The 17,510-nt window shown below is 37.4% G+C and overlaps 1 protein-coding gene across 1 annotated transcript in view; it reads left to right on the top strand.

Annotated features, from left to right (window-relative positions):
• The window catches only part of PPHLN1 (periphilin 1), a 57,024-nt gene that overhangs the window by 23,726 nt on the left and 15,788 nt on the right, over nt 1–17,510 (top strand). Inside the window, exons 4-7 of the mRNA XM_053462871.1 lie at nt 2,113–2,324; nt 8,195–8,277; nt 9,322–9,456; nt 10,117–10,248. Coding sequence (XP_053318846.1) covers nt 2,113–2,324; nt 8,195–8,277; nt 9,322–9,456; nt 10,117–10,248 — 562 coding nt within the window. The remainder of the gene's footprint in view (nt 1–2,112; nt 2,325–8,194; nt 8,278–9,321; nt 9,457–10,116; nt 10,249–17,510) is intronic.

Below are 17,510 nucleotides of genomic sequence, written 5' to 3'. Positions count from 1 at the left end.
AAAATCAGACAGCTGAGTTATCTTTTTTTAATGTGGGGTTTAATCAGGCATGCATGGCACCATTCATGAACCCTTAATGGGCCACAACATGATCAACATTTTGTATGACGTATACTGGTATTAAATGTCTTCCGTTTACTGATGCATAATCCTTGATAGTAAGTGTGCTATTCCAACGAGCACTTGATCAGTCAGGCGTTAGCAGCTCGATGTATACCTTAAAGCAGAAATCAATGGGTGATGTCAGGAGATATTAACAATGAAATACACATACAGTACAGAAACTTCTGTACAGAAAACATATGACATTATTGCTGTTTAAAGATGAATGTCATGTGAGACATAAACAGTAACACAATTGTGCAGGGTAACTGTGTACTGTCTGCTAATAAAGTATGTGTGCATCACAAGACCACTTAGTCTTTGGTTAAAAGTGCAAATTGAAGTAGTGCTGTTCTTTCGTTGTACGTTGTTTGAGTTTCTGCTGAGCAGTCTTAGTAATATGTTTTTTTTCCTTAATACATGAAAATGCATGTGCAGGGCTGGAAGAACATGCCTAACGCTATTAAACCTGTGCTAATTCCAGCCTCTATTAGTACACGACAGAACCGACATTGATGGCTTGTCAGGGAGAGTGGGACCTGCAGTCCTGTTGGTATTGGCAGCGTGAACTGGTGGGGCTTAGTCTAATCCCTATAATGTTTAAGGCTCTGTAGCGTGATTCACTCCTTTCCACCTGTGGAATCCAACATTCTTTAAAACAGAGCACATTTTTAAAGCCCCCTAACATTTAGAGATGAGAGCTAGTGGAGTCTCCAAGCAATATACCTGTTTGATTCCTGGACCAAATGTGTTTAGTAGATGATGTTTTTCTACCAAATGTTTGCCAACTGTTCAGCTTAGTAATCATGGCGGCACTAACAAAACGGAATTACTTTTCAGCACCTTTGCAGAGTGCATTAAAAGCTGTACCCTGGTGTTTTCTCTAAGAGGCTATGATTATTCCAGCTGTTACTGTGTTTGGGCAAAGAATGAACAGAGCCTAGCAGTGTCTTTTTGGCAGTTGAGGGGACACTCTCAAGGTAGATGTCATAACCTTTTGTAGCTTAGAAATATTCTACGCTAGACTTTTTTTTTTACTTTTCTTTAAACCTTAAACACGTGTCAAGTTAATTATGGTGCTTGCTTATGTTTCTAAACACATACATGTGTAATATTACATATTTTAAGTGCCCAGTTTTAGCTTCTAAAATCTATTTTTGTATTATAGAAAAAATCTTCCTTTCATATACACTATATAGACAAAAGTATTGGGACACCTGACCATTACACCAACAGGGAATTCGATGTCACAGTCCCCCCCCCCCCTTTGTTGCTATAACAGCTTCCACTCTCCTGGGAAGGCTTTCCACAAGATTTTGGAGTGTGGAAATGTTTCCCCATTCTTCCAGAGCATTTGTGAGGTCAGATACTGATGTTAGATGAGAGAGCCTGGCTCCACTCCAGTTCATCCCAAAGGCGTTTTATATGGTTGAGGTCTGGGCTCTGTGCGGGCCAGTCAAGTTCTTCCCCGCTAAACTCATCCAACCATGTCTTTATGGACCATGCTCTGTTCACTGGTGCACAGTCATGCTGGAATAGAAAAGGGCCTTCCTCAAACTGTTCCCACAAAGTTGGAAGCATAGCATTGTCCACATGGCATGTCCCCTTAAGCATACCAAGACATTTTGGACAATGCTCCAAATGTCCCAATACTTTTGTCTGTATAGTGTATATATAGTGGACCTGTTTTGGAGGGGTCTGGTGTTAAATTACTCTTTAGAAATCTAGGGTATATGTCTTGATATCTCTTTAGGATATTATCGCAGATAGTGCCTTCTCCTATGATATATAAATTAGCTTAACAGACCGTTTAATGTTCCTGGCAGCCCTGCAGAAGAAGAATGCTTACTAAAATATTCTATGTGCATTCTTAAAAGACTGTGAAAAAAAAAGCAATGTGGATATAATAGAGAATTTGGATTTGAAAGCGTCTATAAAGTATAATCATAGTTAAGATTTGACCTATTGCTTACAAATTATAAAATGTATATATTTTGTTTCCTCTGATAGGGAAAGTAGAGAGGGCTTCCGAAGAAAGCCACTTTATCATCCAGGAGCCTACATGAGGGAACGTTCACCACACAGAAGAGAGTCGCCCTTCTTCAGAGAATCTCCCGTAACGCGAAAGGATTCTCCGCCTAGTAGATCGGGCTCCAGCGTCAGTAGCAGAAGCTATTCCCCGGAGAGAGGGAAATCCTACACCTCCCATCAGCATAATAGAAGTATGGATTCAACCGTTAGCACTACTTTACTGATTTCTCTACTGACGTTACGTTCCCTATTATTACAGTGTTTTAAAATGCTAAATCTAAAAGCCACTTCAGTGTTTCCGCTCCATGCTCATTATTTTATACAATTTAAATGCTTGGCTAATAACAAAATGACAGTATGACTGTGGGTTATTTAGTAAAATGTTGTGCTGGCGACATAATTTGTTCAAATGCAATATGTGCCCAGATATTCAAAGGAAAATATACTGCTGTACATCCATCGCCTGTCATGTATACAGAAGTTAATGTATTTTAATGGTTGAAGAGCAGCTTTTGTGGTTTTTATTGGCAAATGAAAGCAAGCGAACCTCATTGTCTGCCATAAAGGAAAAGTCCCATGGAAAAAATATTCTTATTAAACCTAAGATGCAGTGCTGCATATAATAATGGAGGTTAGCTTTGACAAACTCTGGTTTCCAATAAACTACCTTTATCTGCAGACCTGGCAGTTGCCATTTTTGATATTTTGGATGACTTTCTCTGCTCAAGCTTCACACTGAGCTGATTCTTTATGGCAATGACGATGAAGTCCTTTCCTCTGAAGGCTTTCATTAGTCAGTGTGCCTAGCTGGGTAATTATGACCGAGCTATTGCATTGTTTCTCACGGGCAGTATGATAAGGAGTCTGAGAGTTTTTCTACTAGTCTGCACTAAGATAACACAGCTAGAAAACATACAAATGGCTAATATGAATTTGCCTGAAAACATTATATAATGCAAACACTAGAACAGTTTTAAAAAATGAATACAAAAAAATCGATACCAGTAACAGATTGGTGGGAGCTTCCCTTAAAGATTAGAGTTCAGGTTTTATCAATAAATGCAAGAGTTCATTTCATTTTACACTGTTCTATGATGCCCCAACAAAACCGCACAACAAAATGGAACATCAGGACGGGTATAATGGAAACACAAAACACTATAGCATTGGCACTGTGCAGTAAGATAATACAATTAACGATGCATCCGGCCTTAGTCCCCCTGCTGCAAAACCCGGAAACCCTTCCTGTGAGGTCATCAGGACCCCTTTTGAGCCGCTGCTCAATGGGTCGGTTACAGGGGAGATCTCTGATCTCCTCGACCAGCCCATTTATATTACACTCACATATATACTAACTGGAAAGGGATGCACCCTCTTGTCTTGTCAGAATCATTACAACATCTGTTAAGTTACTAGACTTGTGCATTCGGATTTGTCTGAATTGCAAATTTTCTGTATTTTTGGTAAATTCGGTAATTCGTACAAAACCCTGAAAACGAGGCCAGACCTCCCCATGAATCAGACGAAAACAAAGTAAAGAAAAACTTGGGTCCACATTCACTCACACCCTCCAGGGTTGGAGAATAGCGTATGTGATGTCAAGCAAGCGCTACTGTACCGTCCTGGGTTCAAGTGAGGATGCTTTAAGAGACGTCACCGCAAGTGCCACCATTATGGCGTAAATTCCCGCACGGCTATGTCCACGGAGATGCGGATGATAGCAGATTAAAGATAGAAGAGAAAAGGGAAGGTAGAAGACAGGAGAAGATGTAAAAGCAGTCAGCAAGGTAGGGAAACATTTAGAGAGTGAATCAGAATAAGAGTCTGAGTGAGATTGAATGTAGACACGGAACAACAAATTTTGTTCCTGAATTAAAGATGCCCCATAATTTTCATCTGCATTATTTACATCATTTACATTATTCATTTACATTATTGAACTTTGCTTTTTATTTTCCAACATATATTATGGATTTAAAGTACAGCAGGTTTGCACTTTTGTAGGGCGACCTTAGTGGTGAGAATCTGTCTGTCTAGAGGAAAAGAGATGTATTAGTCTGAGTTGAGGTGAGATAAAATGTTTCTCACCTTTATTATACAGTATGTTGTTAATCCTAGGAGAAGGGCCGAGTGTTCGTTCATACTTCACAGTTAAATGAGTGACCTTACATGATGCATCTCACTGGTGACTGAACACCCTGCAGAAATGAGTGGAAGAAATATCCAGAAACATGCACAGAGACTCGCAGCACAGTTTACAGCTCAGTGTTATAGGATTGTGATGTCCTACCAAGAATAAAATATAAAAAATAAAACAAATTATATATATATTTGAGGTCATCTATAATTTTTTTTTTTTTAATGTTTTTGTAAATTTGTAATATCTGCAGTTCTTTGCTTAAGGAGTCTATTCACTAAAGGCTGAATTGTGTAGTATATCTGAGGCCAGCTTGACCAAGTTGCAATTAATAGCTTAACTTTAACACATTCACAAATATTCACTTGGCAGTATTTCAAGCTGGTCTGGCCTGACTGTTTCTCAACGTTCTTATTTTTTGCTGAGTTGCAAACAAAATGCATAATGGCTCTGATAGATTCCGTCAAAATGAACTGAACTCGTCTGGAGGATATGAATTAACACACAGAACTGGTCAGACCCCTAATAAATCAGACCTACTGACAGCATTCATCAGCAGCTTGACACAACTCAATGGGAGACCCAAACCAGGCATATAATGTGCGTCTAAGTGTATTTTAGTATTAAGGAATTAAACATTTGTCTTCACTTAAAGGGAAGCCCCCACCATAGTTTTATGGTCATTTGTTGTTGTCAAAAAGTTTGTAAATAATATCAAGGTAATATTTGCTTTATTTGTTTTTATATTGTGTGTGTGTGTATATATATATATATATATATATATATATATATATATTTTTTTTTTTTTTAATATGGCACCAAGAATTTACGCAGAGCTTAGTGTGTATGTATGTGTGTGTGTGTGTGTGTGTGTGTGTGTGTGTGTGTGTATATATATATATAATTACTTTTTTATTTTAGGAAATTACATACTCTGGTTGAGTATGTAAGCATATACTATATGTTTGGTCATAGTTAACTCAACGTGATCAACGTTCACGTTAATGGAATTGTAACGGTGCACCATGGTTCCTGAAATTGGATATGTAACATCCCACATTTTTTTTTATTTTTACAAATGATTTTTAATTTCAGGGTCCTATATCACTGAAGAACAGAGAATTATTTTAATTTGTATTTACGCACGTTTCTGCACACAGCAGTAAATACAATTTGGTCAGCAAGTTGATAAACCTGTTGACTTTTTGCTACATTAACTTTTTTCCAACCTAAATTTTGAATGTTATTGAAAATGTGTAACTCATATAGACTATCATGTAAAATTTCAATACCATTGCTCTCCATTTTTTACATCTTCTGTTTCAAAGTGATATAATGATTCCACAAACTCTAATCGCCATGGAGACAGTATTTGCTAATTTTCTCCCAGTGCTGAAGTGTTAGATCTTTTTGGCAAACAGAAACCAGATAGCGTAGTTGTGTACTTTAGCAGAGATAAGAGCACTCAATTCAGCCCAGCACTTTGTCAGCTTGGAGTGCAGGAGGAAACAGATCTTCCCTTGTCTTGAGTATTGAATACATTATGTAATTAAGCATGTTGACCCACACTCCTCTGTTTTCTCTAACCACCCATGTCAAAAATGTAAAATGACTTATAAAATCCTTAAGTCTGTATTTTTTTTAGTTATATGCAGCCTTTGATTTTGTTAAAGGAACACTATATAGCTATCATATGCACTTCAATGCCTGTGAGGCCCCTCTAAACTTATAGTGTACCCCTTCCAAATTAATAGAGGCATTCTTCAAAATACCCCATATGCATTTACCACTTTCCCCCCAGCCCCCAGCTGTTTAAGAAGCCCCCACGTGCATGCACAGAAAAAAATCCCATCTATTGTAATGGGAGTGCTTCCTTGCCACTGACTGGCTACTTTAAGCAGTGGGGAGAAGAGGATCAGTAAGTTCTCCTTAAGGCGACCGAATGTATATTAAATTAGTACAAGTACAATTGTCAGCGAAATTATTCCTTAATATGCTTTTCAAATCCTTGGATATAGTAATATTTTGCGTATAATCACCTTTCCCCTTTTGAATGAGAAACTACGTTTTTATCCACTGCAAAAATAAAAAATAAAAGGCTATAAAGTACAATGTTTTTAAGCAATATATGTAAACTTGTAATGGTGAGATGTATTTGATATTTTGGAAATTATGAAAGCATTTTATATAGTTTTTTTTTTCTTCTAGACAGACTTTACCAGAATATATGTGAGAAAATTTAGCTTCCAAAGAAATATTGTATTCTATAATACAATATAGTTTCTTGTTAACTTGTGATACTTATATTTTGTATTACTATTTTTTCTTCTTTTTTAAAAAAAATGTTTATTGAAAAAATAGTACTTGTCTTAGCCTGTTCTTGTATTAGCCATTTGTTTTATCTTAGCTTACCTACTAGACAAACTCTCAGACTACCTTGGGTTAAACTATAGAACAGCTTATTCTTAATGAGCAAGCTGGACACTCTGACTAATGTAAGTCTGTGGAGAAATGGATTTTATTTTGCGTGCACAAAGTATTGGCTCAATGTGATGTTTGAGCAGGAAAGTCACCTAAAATATCAAATGACCGACAACAATGGCTGCCTCCAGGTTTGCAGATAAGATGTTTATTGTAACAAAATGAGATAAAACCAGGTTTGTGTAACTTTGTTTCGGTGTACAGCACTGGTCGTACTGTTACATCCTTTCCTAAGTTGGACAAGGCCTCAGGCTGTCTAATGATGCAGACATTTGGGGATTTCATCTTTTCTTGCAATGTCGGCAATGACACTGCAGTTAGGACTCCTGTTTGTAATATATATCCATACAGACCCTGCTGAGGTTCTGATGACCCCCCACTGCAGCTTCTCACAAAGCCCTACTTCCTTCTGACAGAATGAGAAGAGGCAGAAGCTCTCCAACTTCAAAACTGTGGAAAAAGCCATACATTTAACAATGATTACAAAGAATTTAAAAAGACCCCGATGACATCAACAGTGGGACATTTATTTTCAAATTCTTTTTATTTTCTAAAAGGACAATTCAAAACACATTGTAGTGCATGCATTAGACCACAAGTCCATCAAAGTAATGGCAGCAGTTGAAAGTGGTACATTTTCATTACAAGATTACAAGATACATGAGGTCTACAAAGACTTTGTTCTTGTATTTGATAAAGAGAAGCGCAAAAAGGTTGGAAGAAGAAGCTGGAAAAGTGTTAACCAACTACCTAGTACCCCTACTAGAAAGTTTAAACATAAAATCCTGCAAGTAGTGTATAAAATGATTTAACTTGGATGTTAAGAAACATAAATTTAGGGTTTTTTTGTTGGTGGCACTAGGCAGAGTATACAAAAATTGGCCAATTGTATTTAGAAAATGGTGGGAAAGTAGCTGCATGGAGTGATGACCTTTGCAAAATAACCCAGAGTCTCAGCTTTTTAGAAACTATACACATGCGGGACAATTTTGGAATCCGTAAGCTCTGTATGGCTACAGTGGAAGTTGTTAAAAATACTCCTCACAAATAGTGATATACGCCTTCCCAATATCCGTCATTGACATCCAAGGCTAGTTTTCTCGCTCATGTATAGGTGTCCAGGCAATATAATTTAGCTCTATGTGTTGGAGGCTGTGATCTGAGAGTGCAGATGTGATCTGGTGTGGCGACTCTGCCACTGATAAAGCTGTTCCGATGCCGGTTATAACTTCTATGTGTCTCTTGGGCTTTTCCCCTACATGTGACATAAACATCTGAGCTTGGTCTGTGTAAGATATATAGTTAATAAATATCAGACCAATAATTAAATGAGCATTTCTCTAACAAAGTACTTTATGTTTCAAGTCACTAGTGTTTTGCAAAAATTACCAGTATGATTGCCTGCCAATAATTTGCCTATTTTATTTCTTATTGAAATCCCAGGTAAGGAGAGACCTCCTGCTCATCCTCTAAAATCTTCCAAAGAGGCCTCACCATCAAGTTCGTCAGGCATTCCTCTATCGAAGGTAACGTTATCTACTACTGTTACGAAATGCAAGACATATAACGTGCTGTCATATGACTAGTGATTTGTACAAATCAATTTTATGATCAGTGCCTAGTAACACTCCTTACGCTCAATGATTTAGACTCTTAGCACATTAAGCACAGTCCTTCTTCCCACAGAAATTTATATGCAATCCATCCTCCTCACGTATCATTAATACACTTCATAACAAAATTGCATACAGATAATGTAGCAATGAACACTATCGTGAAAACATCAGGTAGAAACTTCTTGACAGAAGTTGCCCCCAGCCTACCCTGCTCAAAGATGGTCCTTACCATGCCAAATATTGGACAACACTTGCATATATAAACTAGCATATTGACCCGTTACTAAAATGTGTGCCACAAAGCTTTTTAGCCTATTTTTGAGTCATACCAAGCGATATCTGGTAATCTCTATGATGGAGTCTTGGCATTAAGTCCCACCTGGTGTGACAGACAACTCCCATGGACAGAGATAGAGTTTTTAGATTAAATTTTTAAGTGGAAAATGACAATTTGTTTCATGTATCAAACATCTTTTATACCAAGGCAAAGCATTTGAATATATAATGAATTGCTCTTTCTTTACAGATGTAGTGGCTTTCCCGGTGTAGTTCTTGCATGCGTACTTGGCTTTTCCCCATGTCAGCTCACCACCGCTACTATTTACTATTATTTGACTTGGTAATAGCCAGAAACGGAAACCTTAACTATTAAGCTAATAGATGATTAGTTTTAATTACTGTTTCTCATGGCGGCTGAAGTTTCATAACTGGAAGCTGGATACATAAGCAGGATATGTTAGCCACCTCCAGTAAAGGCAATACACAAATCTAATTTGACTAGCATTTTGAGGTTTGTCTTCAACCTGAAATATGTATTTGCGTATGTTTTTAAAGTATCTTGCAACTGTGTTTCTCAGACTTTTCCCACTGATTCATTATAAATAAAATGTTACCAGGACTTCTGGTTTTTACCCGCTGTGGCGTTCTCTGACCTATTATTTGCTTTTTTTACAGAGTGCAGAATTAGATAAAGATACCCAAGCGTCTGACAATATGATTGGAGAAACCGCATACAAATCTTTTGCCTCAAAAATGGAGAAGGTATCTGAAAGCCGCCCATCTCAAGTTACAGATGAATATGCGAAAGCCGTAGGTTTCAACCTGTTTCCTATTGCAGGGCTTTACGCCTGATACTAAAGTCTGTTTAAGCAAGTGAAAAATAATGGTGTCCACGCACATAGTGAACAACTCAACAAAATAAATCGATGGAAGGTATATACATATATGCTTTCGTGGTGCAAACTTTTCCTCAAATTCTCATACAACGTACAGCATAGAAATAAAACACAAATAAAACCAATAGTGTGATATTACTGGTGAACAGGGTTTGCTCTACAGACAGTAAGTGGCTCTCCTACTCCTTATATTTTATTTATATGTGTTGTATATTTTTTTTCCTCACATTGTATGAGAATTTGAGGAAAAGTTTGAATCAAGAAGGCATATCTGTAAAAGGCAGTATCTGTTTATACCTTCCATCCATTCATTTAGTTGAAATGTTCACTATTATTTTTCACTTTTTAATCTGTTCCATGAGATATTAGTGGAGACCTAGGTCAGTTAGGTGTTTCTCTTTTATTCACTTGCGCTTATATTATCCAAATTTTGTGTGATTCTGTTTAAGTGGGTAGTCTGTTGGTCTGCTGTTGCTCGACAGTCTATGCCATTAGTATTCCTGCAGAACATCCAATGATGCTTCCCATGAAAACTGTGTCATTGTGTCATTTCTGCATTTTTGTTTTTTCAAAGACTGGGTCTACAACTGTATCGTATGGAGATCAGTCTGCAGAAATGGAGCCTAATGTATCTGATCTGTATGAAGTAAGTCCGCATAACAGCCGTGCCAAAGCAATCGCAGCAAAGACTAAGGAAATTGAAGAGGTAAGGGACACATACTTGAAGTTTGATTGATTAACCAGCACAGTGCGTTACTGTCCTTTTCCGGTTGTTCCACATTGAGACTCAGCTCCAATGCTATTAAAAGAAATTCTTTCTTACCAAGTGACTAAATTATTTAGGTAGCCGTTTTTTTCATACAGTAACTTTGCTGGGAGAAAACTCAGCATTACAAGCATTCACTTCATCTGTTTGGCAATGCACCAAGTTATTTTATCTAACATGCAGCTGTTACTTACCTTTACAGTAAGGAAGGTATCAACATCTTTGACACCTCCCCTAATTTTAAGTCCTATTTTTCCTGCGTTGATCTTATGTTTGAATTAAATTAATGGAAATATTATCATTATACACTATACATTAATAGAAATATTCTCATTATACACTATACATGGTCAACTATAGTTAGCTTCTGCTGTAGGAAGAGTTTGTCAGGCCCTGTGTAAATGCATATTTAAGTCAATGAGGTTTCTTCAGAATCTCTTCACCCATTGAATCAAACATTATTCAGGGCCAGCTCAATCCGTTTTGGAGAAACCTGCCAGTGTTGGCCCTTCATAATGCATCATGTAGTTGAAACCACAACTCCCCTTTTAGTGAATAAACCTCAGGAAAAGTGTGGTGTTTGAGTAGGGGAAGTCACACAAAATATCACGTGAATGGCAACAATGGCAGCCTCGAGGTCTGCAGATAAAGGATGTTTATTTGAACTAAATAAAATAAAACCACATTTTCTTCAATGCTAAACCACAGCACTGTAAACAGAACGGTAATTTATGTAAAAAAAAAAAATAATATCCCCCCCCACACTGGATTTCCTTTTAAATGTTTAATCCAGCAAGACCTCCATTTTTAGGTAAATATATCATCTATTAACACAGTATTGGACTAATTACTTTGTGCAATCAATGTATTTAATTATTGTGTATGTTCATTCAGTCTGTATTGTTTACTGAAGGAATTGTAGTTTTATTTTTGGTCTTTAGTTTTCTTCTAAATATATATGTAGCTTGGAAGCTGTTCTTATTCGAGTTGAATATTTTGATCTGCAGCACGCAGGAACCTTGTTCCACATTAACAAATAAGGATGCAAAGAGTCTTTCTCCTCTCGGCTTTCACATATATTTTCCAAACTACCGAAAGAGATTCATGGGGTACTAGCCAGTTAAGGGTCGCCTTAAACGACGATTTGTTGAGAGAATTTTTCTACAACCAAGTAAACATCTAACAGAAGACTAATGCCACATATAAAAAGGTCCTTTGGTTGGTATGGTCTTATATTGGTATTTCGCTCTACTGTGATTGTGTATCTTGGCATTTCCTGGACATTTTATAGACGTAGCTGTGTCAGAAAAAAAAGCCTCATAAACACATCTTTACATCCCATATTTCTCTGGTAACAAGGGCAGTTTATTTAACTGCGAAGTGTTTTACATGGAATAAAAACTACTTTTCCAAATGCCATGTGAGGTCATGAAAACGGTTATACAGCAGCGAGACAATCTACGCTGTGTAACTGTCTTGAGATGAAATTAACATTCTTTTATTAATCCCCACTGTTTAAAAATGGAAAAATATATAAAGATGTGGACCATCAATTTTCTGACTTGCTGTCTAGTGTAGTTGTACGCGCCATTGCTTGTGATGGACGGAGGACTGAGTTGAGGTCAAGGGACATGCATGGTTTTAATGGTTTATGTATAGTAACATGTTTGGGTACCTTTGAACACAGCATTTAAATTAAAATAACATTTATTTTGAAAATGGCCCGTGAACTGACCCAAGGGTAAAGTAATATACAAAGAGGAAATGGTTATAAATACTTTAATAGAGCATTAATGGTAATAAACAATGTAGTGTGCTGCTGTTTAGATTATGTATTTACATATTCAGATAAAGAATAGTTGATAGGATTAACAATATCTAGGTGCAGATCAAAGAATGTTGTGTTAATGGTAATAAATGAAAACAGAGGATGGGAAATATTCATTATGTATGTAATGTGGGGACTGGCAAGTATTTGTTACTAGATAGATCTCCAGATTTATGAAGGAGCCAGGGAAGAAAATCTTGCATAGAGGTCTGTATGATTATTTATAATTTATTATAATTTTATTTTTTAGAGTTATGGCCCAGTGGCTCCCGTAATTTTAAAAAGTCCCTGCTGACACATTGTAAGAGCATACGTTTTTAATTATAAGGCAACATGTACACATTCCCTCACAGATAAATCCAAACTATATAAAAAAAATAAGATATTGCAGAGTTAGGACTTTATTCAGCTAAAGAGCATTGCTGGAATGTCCACATGTTCCTGTGAGACTTCACACATACCAATAAACATTCCCTTTTAACAATAAAACAGATCTAGACAGATTCCTGCTCTTGAACCCATCTGACAACCAACATCAAATGATGGCTCTCTGTCCCTGTAAACCTTGGAATCATGGTTCTCCTGGGTAATGGAGTGTCATTGTAGACTCGGCCATAAATAACTCCAGGTGTCTGTAGGGTTATAATGGACTTACAATGTCTTGCACGTTGAAGTTCCACCACCAAAAAAAATTTCTCTATCTCTTGCTCCCACTAACAGATTCTCATATCACTAGAAGTGTAGTCATGTTTTATCAAATTGTGTTATTAGACAGTGTTATAGATTGTGTAACATATTTTAATAGAGCACTTGCAGATTCCATGCTACTATTATAATATGGGGAGAATGAAATTTAACAGCATGTGAAAACATCATCAGCATTTACTACAAACTTTGATTCATAAGATTGTGGCAACGTCAATGAACGTGTGTAAAAGCTGTCGAGATATTGTGTGTATTGTAAGGAGGACATTGCCAATGATTCTATATTGTATTCCTGTGCAGTTCCATATTTAAAAGTACACTCCAGCCATAATATGCACTTTAATGCATTAGATAGCTAGTTTTTGTGCTGATCCTTTGACAGTGTATGGTGGTATTGTTCAGAATCCCCTCATATGCATTTGCCCCTCCACTCTCCCCCATGGGCACGTGTCCATAAAGGCCCAGTGCCCATGCTCAGCAAACCCTCCCATTGATTTCCATAGTAGCACCTTCCTGCCCCTAATTTGCTCCCTCAAACCGCTAATCAGTGGCAAGAAATGTCAAACCACAGTGGAGGAGCTAGCTGTCTTTCTAAATCTTCATTAGTAGGGCAGTCGGGGTCAGTAAACTTCCCCTGAAATGTAACCCCTCAGTAATTCATAGCTGGTCATTTCTTGCACGGACACACTTTGTCTATACAATTTAAAAAAAAAATAAAAAAAAAAGCTATAATAACAATTAAAAGCAAGGAGACACAAATCAAAAGACTTCCATAAAACAAAAGGTTCATGTTGGTGCTACTTTACAAAGTCTGCTGTTGAGTGTTTTAGGCAGGAGTTCTAGCAACGCAGACTAAATGTGCTTCTTTTAAGTATGCTGAGAATTCAGAGTCTTTCTTTGTTGAGATCTGAGAGCTGTCAGATGTTAGATTTAATACTTTATTCTTATTAAGGCTGAAATGTTCCATAGCTAAGATTTTCCATGAAAGCCTTATGAATTAAGCTACAGATTGAAAGCCAGCACAAACGTGTTGTATTACAAGTAGATTAAATATAAACATTGTAACATTTTGGGTTTGCTTTACCAACATCTCTAGCAGATTATTAGTAAGACAAATATTGTCCTAAAGAGCTGAAATACATTTGAAATCTTCCGATCTTGTTCACGGCCCCTCACTTTTCGTTGTGTTCCCTCCCGTAAGTATGAGCTTTGTGCCAATATCTTAAAATGTGATGCCTCTATTGCTCGAGACCAACGACTGACATTTCAGTGTCGCCCAACAACGCAGTTGTGCACATGGCAGGCCTTTGCGTCTGTATTGATTTTTAGCGTTTGTATGTAGGTACAATCTAGTTCAATGACACATATACTATCACCACGTGATGAAGTATGGTCAAAATGGATGATAACATGAAGCACGGAATAGTTTAAAAATGATAGATTCCTTAGTTCCCATTGATTAAAGAGACAGCAACATCATAATAAATGGATATTACCAGTGGAGTTTGTATTTTCTCAAGTGCTAACATGGTGGACTATGTAGCAGAAATGCTAGCTTAGGCAGCTAGTGAACACGTGAATTATAACATTGATGCAGTCTATGTTTGAAAAGCTAAAACATATTAAGAAGTGTAGCCCATCTCATTGTGAACTGTTCCTCCACGTCTCCAACGCTATAATAGGAGTCATGTGGTCATGTCATATGCTTACTACGTACCAAATGCCCCCATCATTACCATATCCCTGGATTATAGTTATGCCAAATAAATTGTTCTACATCAATGTCACTGCACTGCTCATCTTACCGTACTTCTCACGTTTTCTTATCTGAAATCTGTCTTCTAGCCCAAATATGCAATTATCCTAGCTCTTATCCTTCCCCTGTGTTGTTGTTACTCCCCTTTCCTTTTATTTAGCATTCTTGCTAATTATTTCCTCCCTTTTGCATTTTCCTCATCCTTTTTACTCAAATTATCCTAAACGCTGTTTCTCCCATTAACCATACACTTGCCGACAATCTTGGACGCCCAATGACATATTAATGTTTCCATCTGTATACATAATAACTAACATAAAGGTGATACTTTTGTGATGCATATCTACAAAGGAAGCACTCAGACTGTTTTCTACAGTTAAATCTGAGTTTATTTTCAGATGAAAATGACTGGCTTGTCCGTTTTGTGCTGGACCATCTTGGGCGGTTGACTGTGGTTGTGCACGCTGTTTCTCCATGGTGTCCTTGTCTTCTTCTTTACATTCTGTTTTGATGTATTTTCTTTGATGCCTTTTTAACATCTGTGGTTTAATTTATTTGCTGTAATCTTAAGGACTGTGTAAAAACAAAGGTGTGGAAGGTAAGCTTTCAATCGCAAGGCCCACTGACTTGTTAACTATTTATTTTGGTCAAATTCCACACTGTAAATGTATGCTTCACCGGTTTCTCCATCCAACTAAAAGCATATCTTTCTCAGTGGCCAGTAAATATCCATTCAACAGCCGTTCGCTAAAGTCTAAAATGTTCCTTCAGTCCCTTTTAGTGGATATATAGAAAATGGTTTTGCTAATTAGATTACATTTAAAGTATTTGCTAAGGAGAAGAATAGGGCAAAATCAAGCTTTAAGCAGTTGGAAATATAATTTACGGATGCTTGTTTTACCATATGATCCCATGACCTTTTTAGTGTTAAGTGTTTTCTAGTTATGCCACTCTTTTGTATTCAGTTACACTAAATCTGTAACTAAAATGAAGTATCTTTGAAGTTTGGTGCACTCACTTAAAGTAACAAGCAAACAAGAATTTTAATATGCATTCTTTAAATTGTTAGTAAAAAGTAGGAAGAAGCTCCCTGTGTCTTCCAATGATTCTTCTCCACTGATTGGCTGCTTTCTCTCCAGTCATTGGCAGGAAGGTGCTTGTTGAGTGGTGGTGGATACCGTGTAAATGTACAAGGACTTCACAGCTGTCATATGCATTTAAGTACATTTGGTGGCTGGAATGTCCCTTTAATACACATTGGAACGTAATCTTCAAATTATGCCTTGATGTGCTACATGGATATATCAGTGTAACTTTGACTTGAGGCCAGGAGCCTCTCTGATTACATGTTCAGTGGATATATTCATATTGACTATGTTAGTGTTTTCCCTGGATCATTGCCATGGTTGCGTTGCTAAATAGCTGGGTAGTTTTGCAACATAAGCTCCTAGTGAACTAAATTTTACCAAAGAGGAATTTTGACCATCAGAACACTTCACAAAGTTTTAATCACAAGTCCAACCAAGCTGTTTGTTTATTTTGGATCTGGGACTGAGTTACCTGGCTTCTGCTTTCCTCACAAACTACACAAGCACAAGCTTTTGAGTGCCCTTGTGCAAAACATTTTGCGTTATACCCAGTATATACAGTATTAACCTTGAGTAACAAGTTTAACTTGGCACTTAATTGTACATAGGATTTTACGCAGTTGTTTGAAGACCCTCTACAATAGCAAAATGGCTCTTTCCAATAGCTGTATTTGGTGTTCCCAAAGCATACTGCCGTGTGATTAGTGTAAACTATGTCCAAAAGTATACAGTGCTTAATCTTTATGCTTTTTTAATTTTCATATATCACAATTATATTGCATAACATATTGAGATGGGAAGTGGTCCGCCCCACATGCCACTCGTCGGTAGGTCGCCACACTGGCACACAGGGATCCAGAATCTCCCCTAAATTTCTCTCTCTAAATATCTCCCTGCTTTCTCAGATGACCGCTTCTGTGTCCCTGTGTCATTTCCCGCACTTCAGCTTCTTCTTTTGCCTCCTCTTGTTCTTCTGTCTTCTTTCTGTTAACAAGGCCTCCAGCAGGACTTCCGCAAACAGGCAGAGTCTCCAGGCACACCATCTCCCCGATTGGAGGAAAGGTGGAGAGGCTTTTGTAGGCAGATTCACAAATCCGTGTTTATTATTCTGGCCTCTTGGAGTACTTCGGCGAATGGGGGGAGCCATGGGCACAGCCTCGCTCCTCACCTCCAGTTTGGCAGAGATTGGGCAAATAAGCAAAACCAGATTTGTTTGTTATGATATGTCTATTCTATATATCTATTATCATACTAGTTTAGTGGAATCCTAGCGACACATGCTCTTCAAAACCATTGCAAGGCTTTTGCTTGTTGGTCTGCCCTCACCACATTGCACCACAGTTGGTCTTCAAGCTTTGCTATCGAAGGGTTAATCACAGTTTTGTAATCATGATGCTTTAAACCAATGAAATGCAGTTTTTGTTTGTATAGAAAGATACATTTACCTGTTGGAAATCTGGTCAGATTATTTGTCCCTTGAGTAACTGGGCTCATTCTTTAAAAAATAACATCTCAGTGGGGCTTTGGTTTCCTCTGCCCACACACCATCCATCTACACCTACAGTACAGACTGTCTTTGTGCACAAATATTCCCATTGAGCCGTCTTCAAATATTCTTCAGTTACAGTTACGCTGAACTTCCCCAGCCTGTCTCATTGCCATAATTAAAACAAGATTTAAAAGAGACTTTTGCCAAATGCACATTTTATTTACACTTTAAACCTGGCTTGCGTTCTAGAACTGTAGCTTGGTTACGCAGTCCTTCTAAAAGCAGTAGTCCAATGTAACACTCATTTTAGCATTGTAAAGGTTGTTTATTCACTAA

This window comes from Spea bombifrons, chromosome 4 (genome assembly GCF_027358695.1).
Source record: "Spea bombifrons isolate aSpeBom1 chromosome 4, aSpeBom1.2.pri, whole genome shotgun sequence".
In the NCBI taxonomy this organism is placed as follows: Eukaryota; Metazoa; Chordata; class Amphibia; order Anura; family Pelobatidae; genus Spea; species Spea bombifrons.
This window is presented reverse-complemented; position numbering and strand designations above follow the sequence as displayed.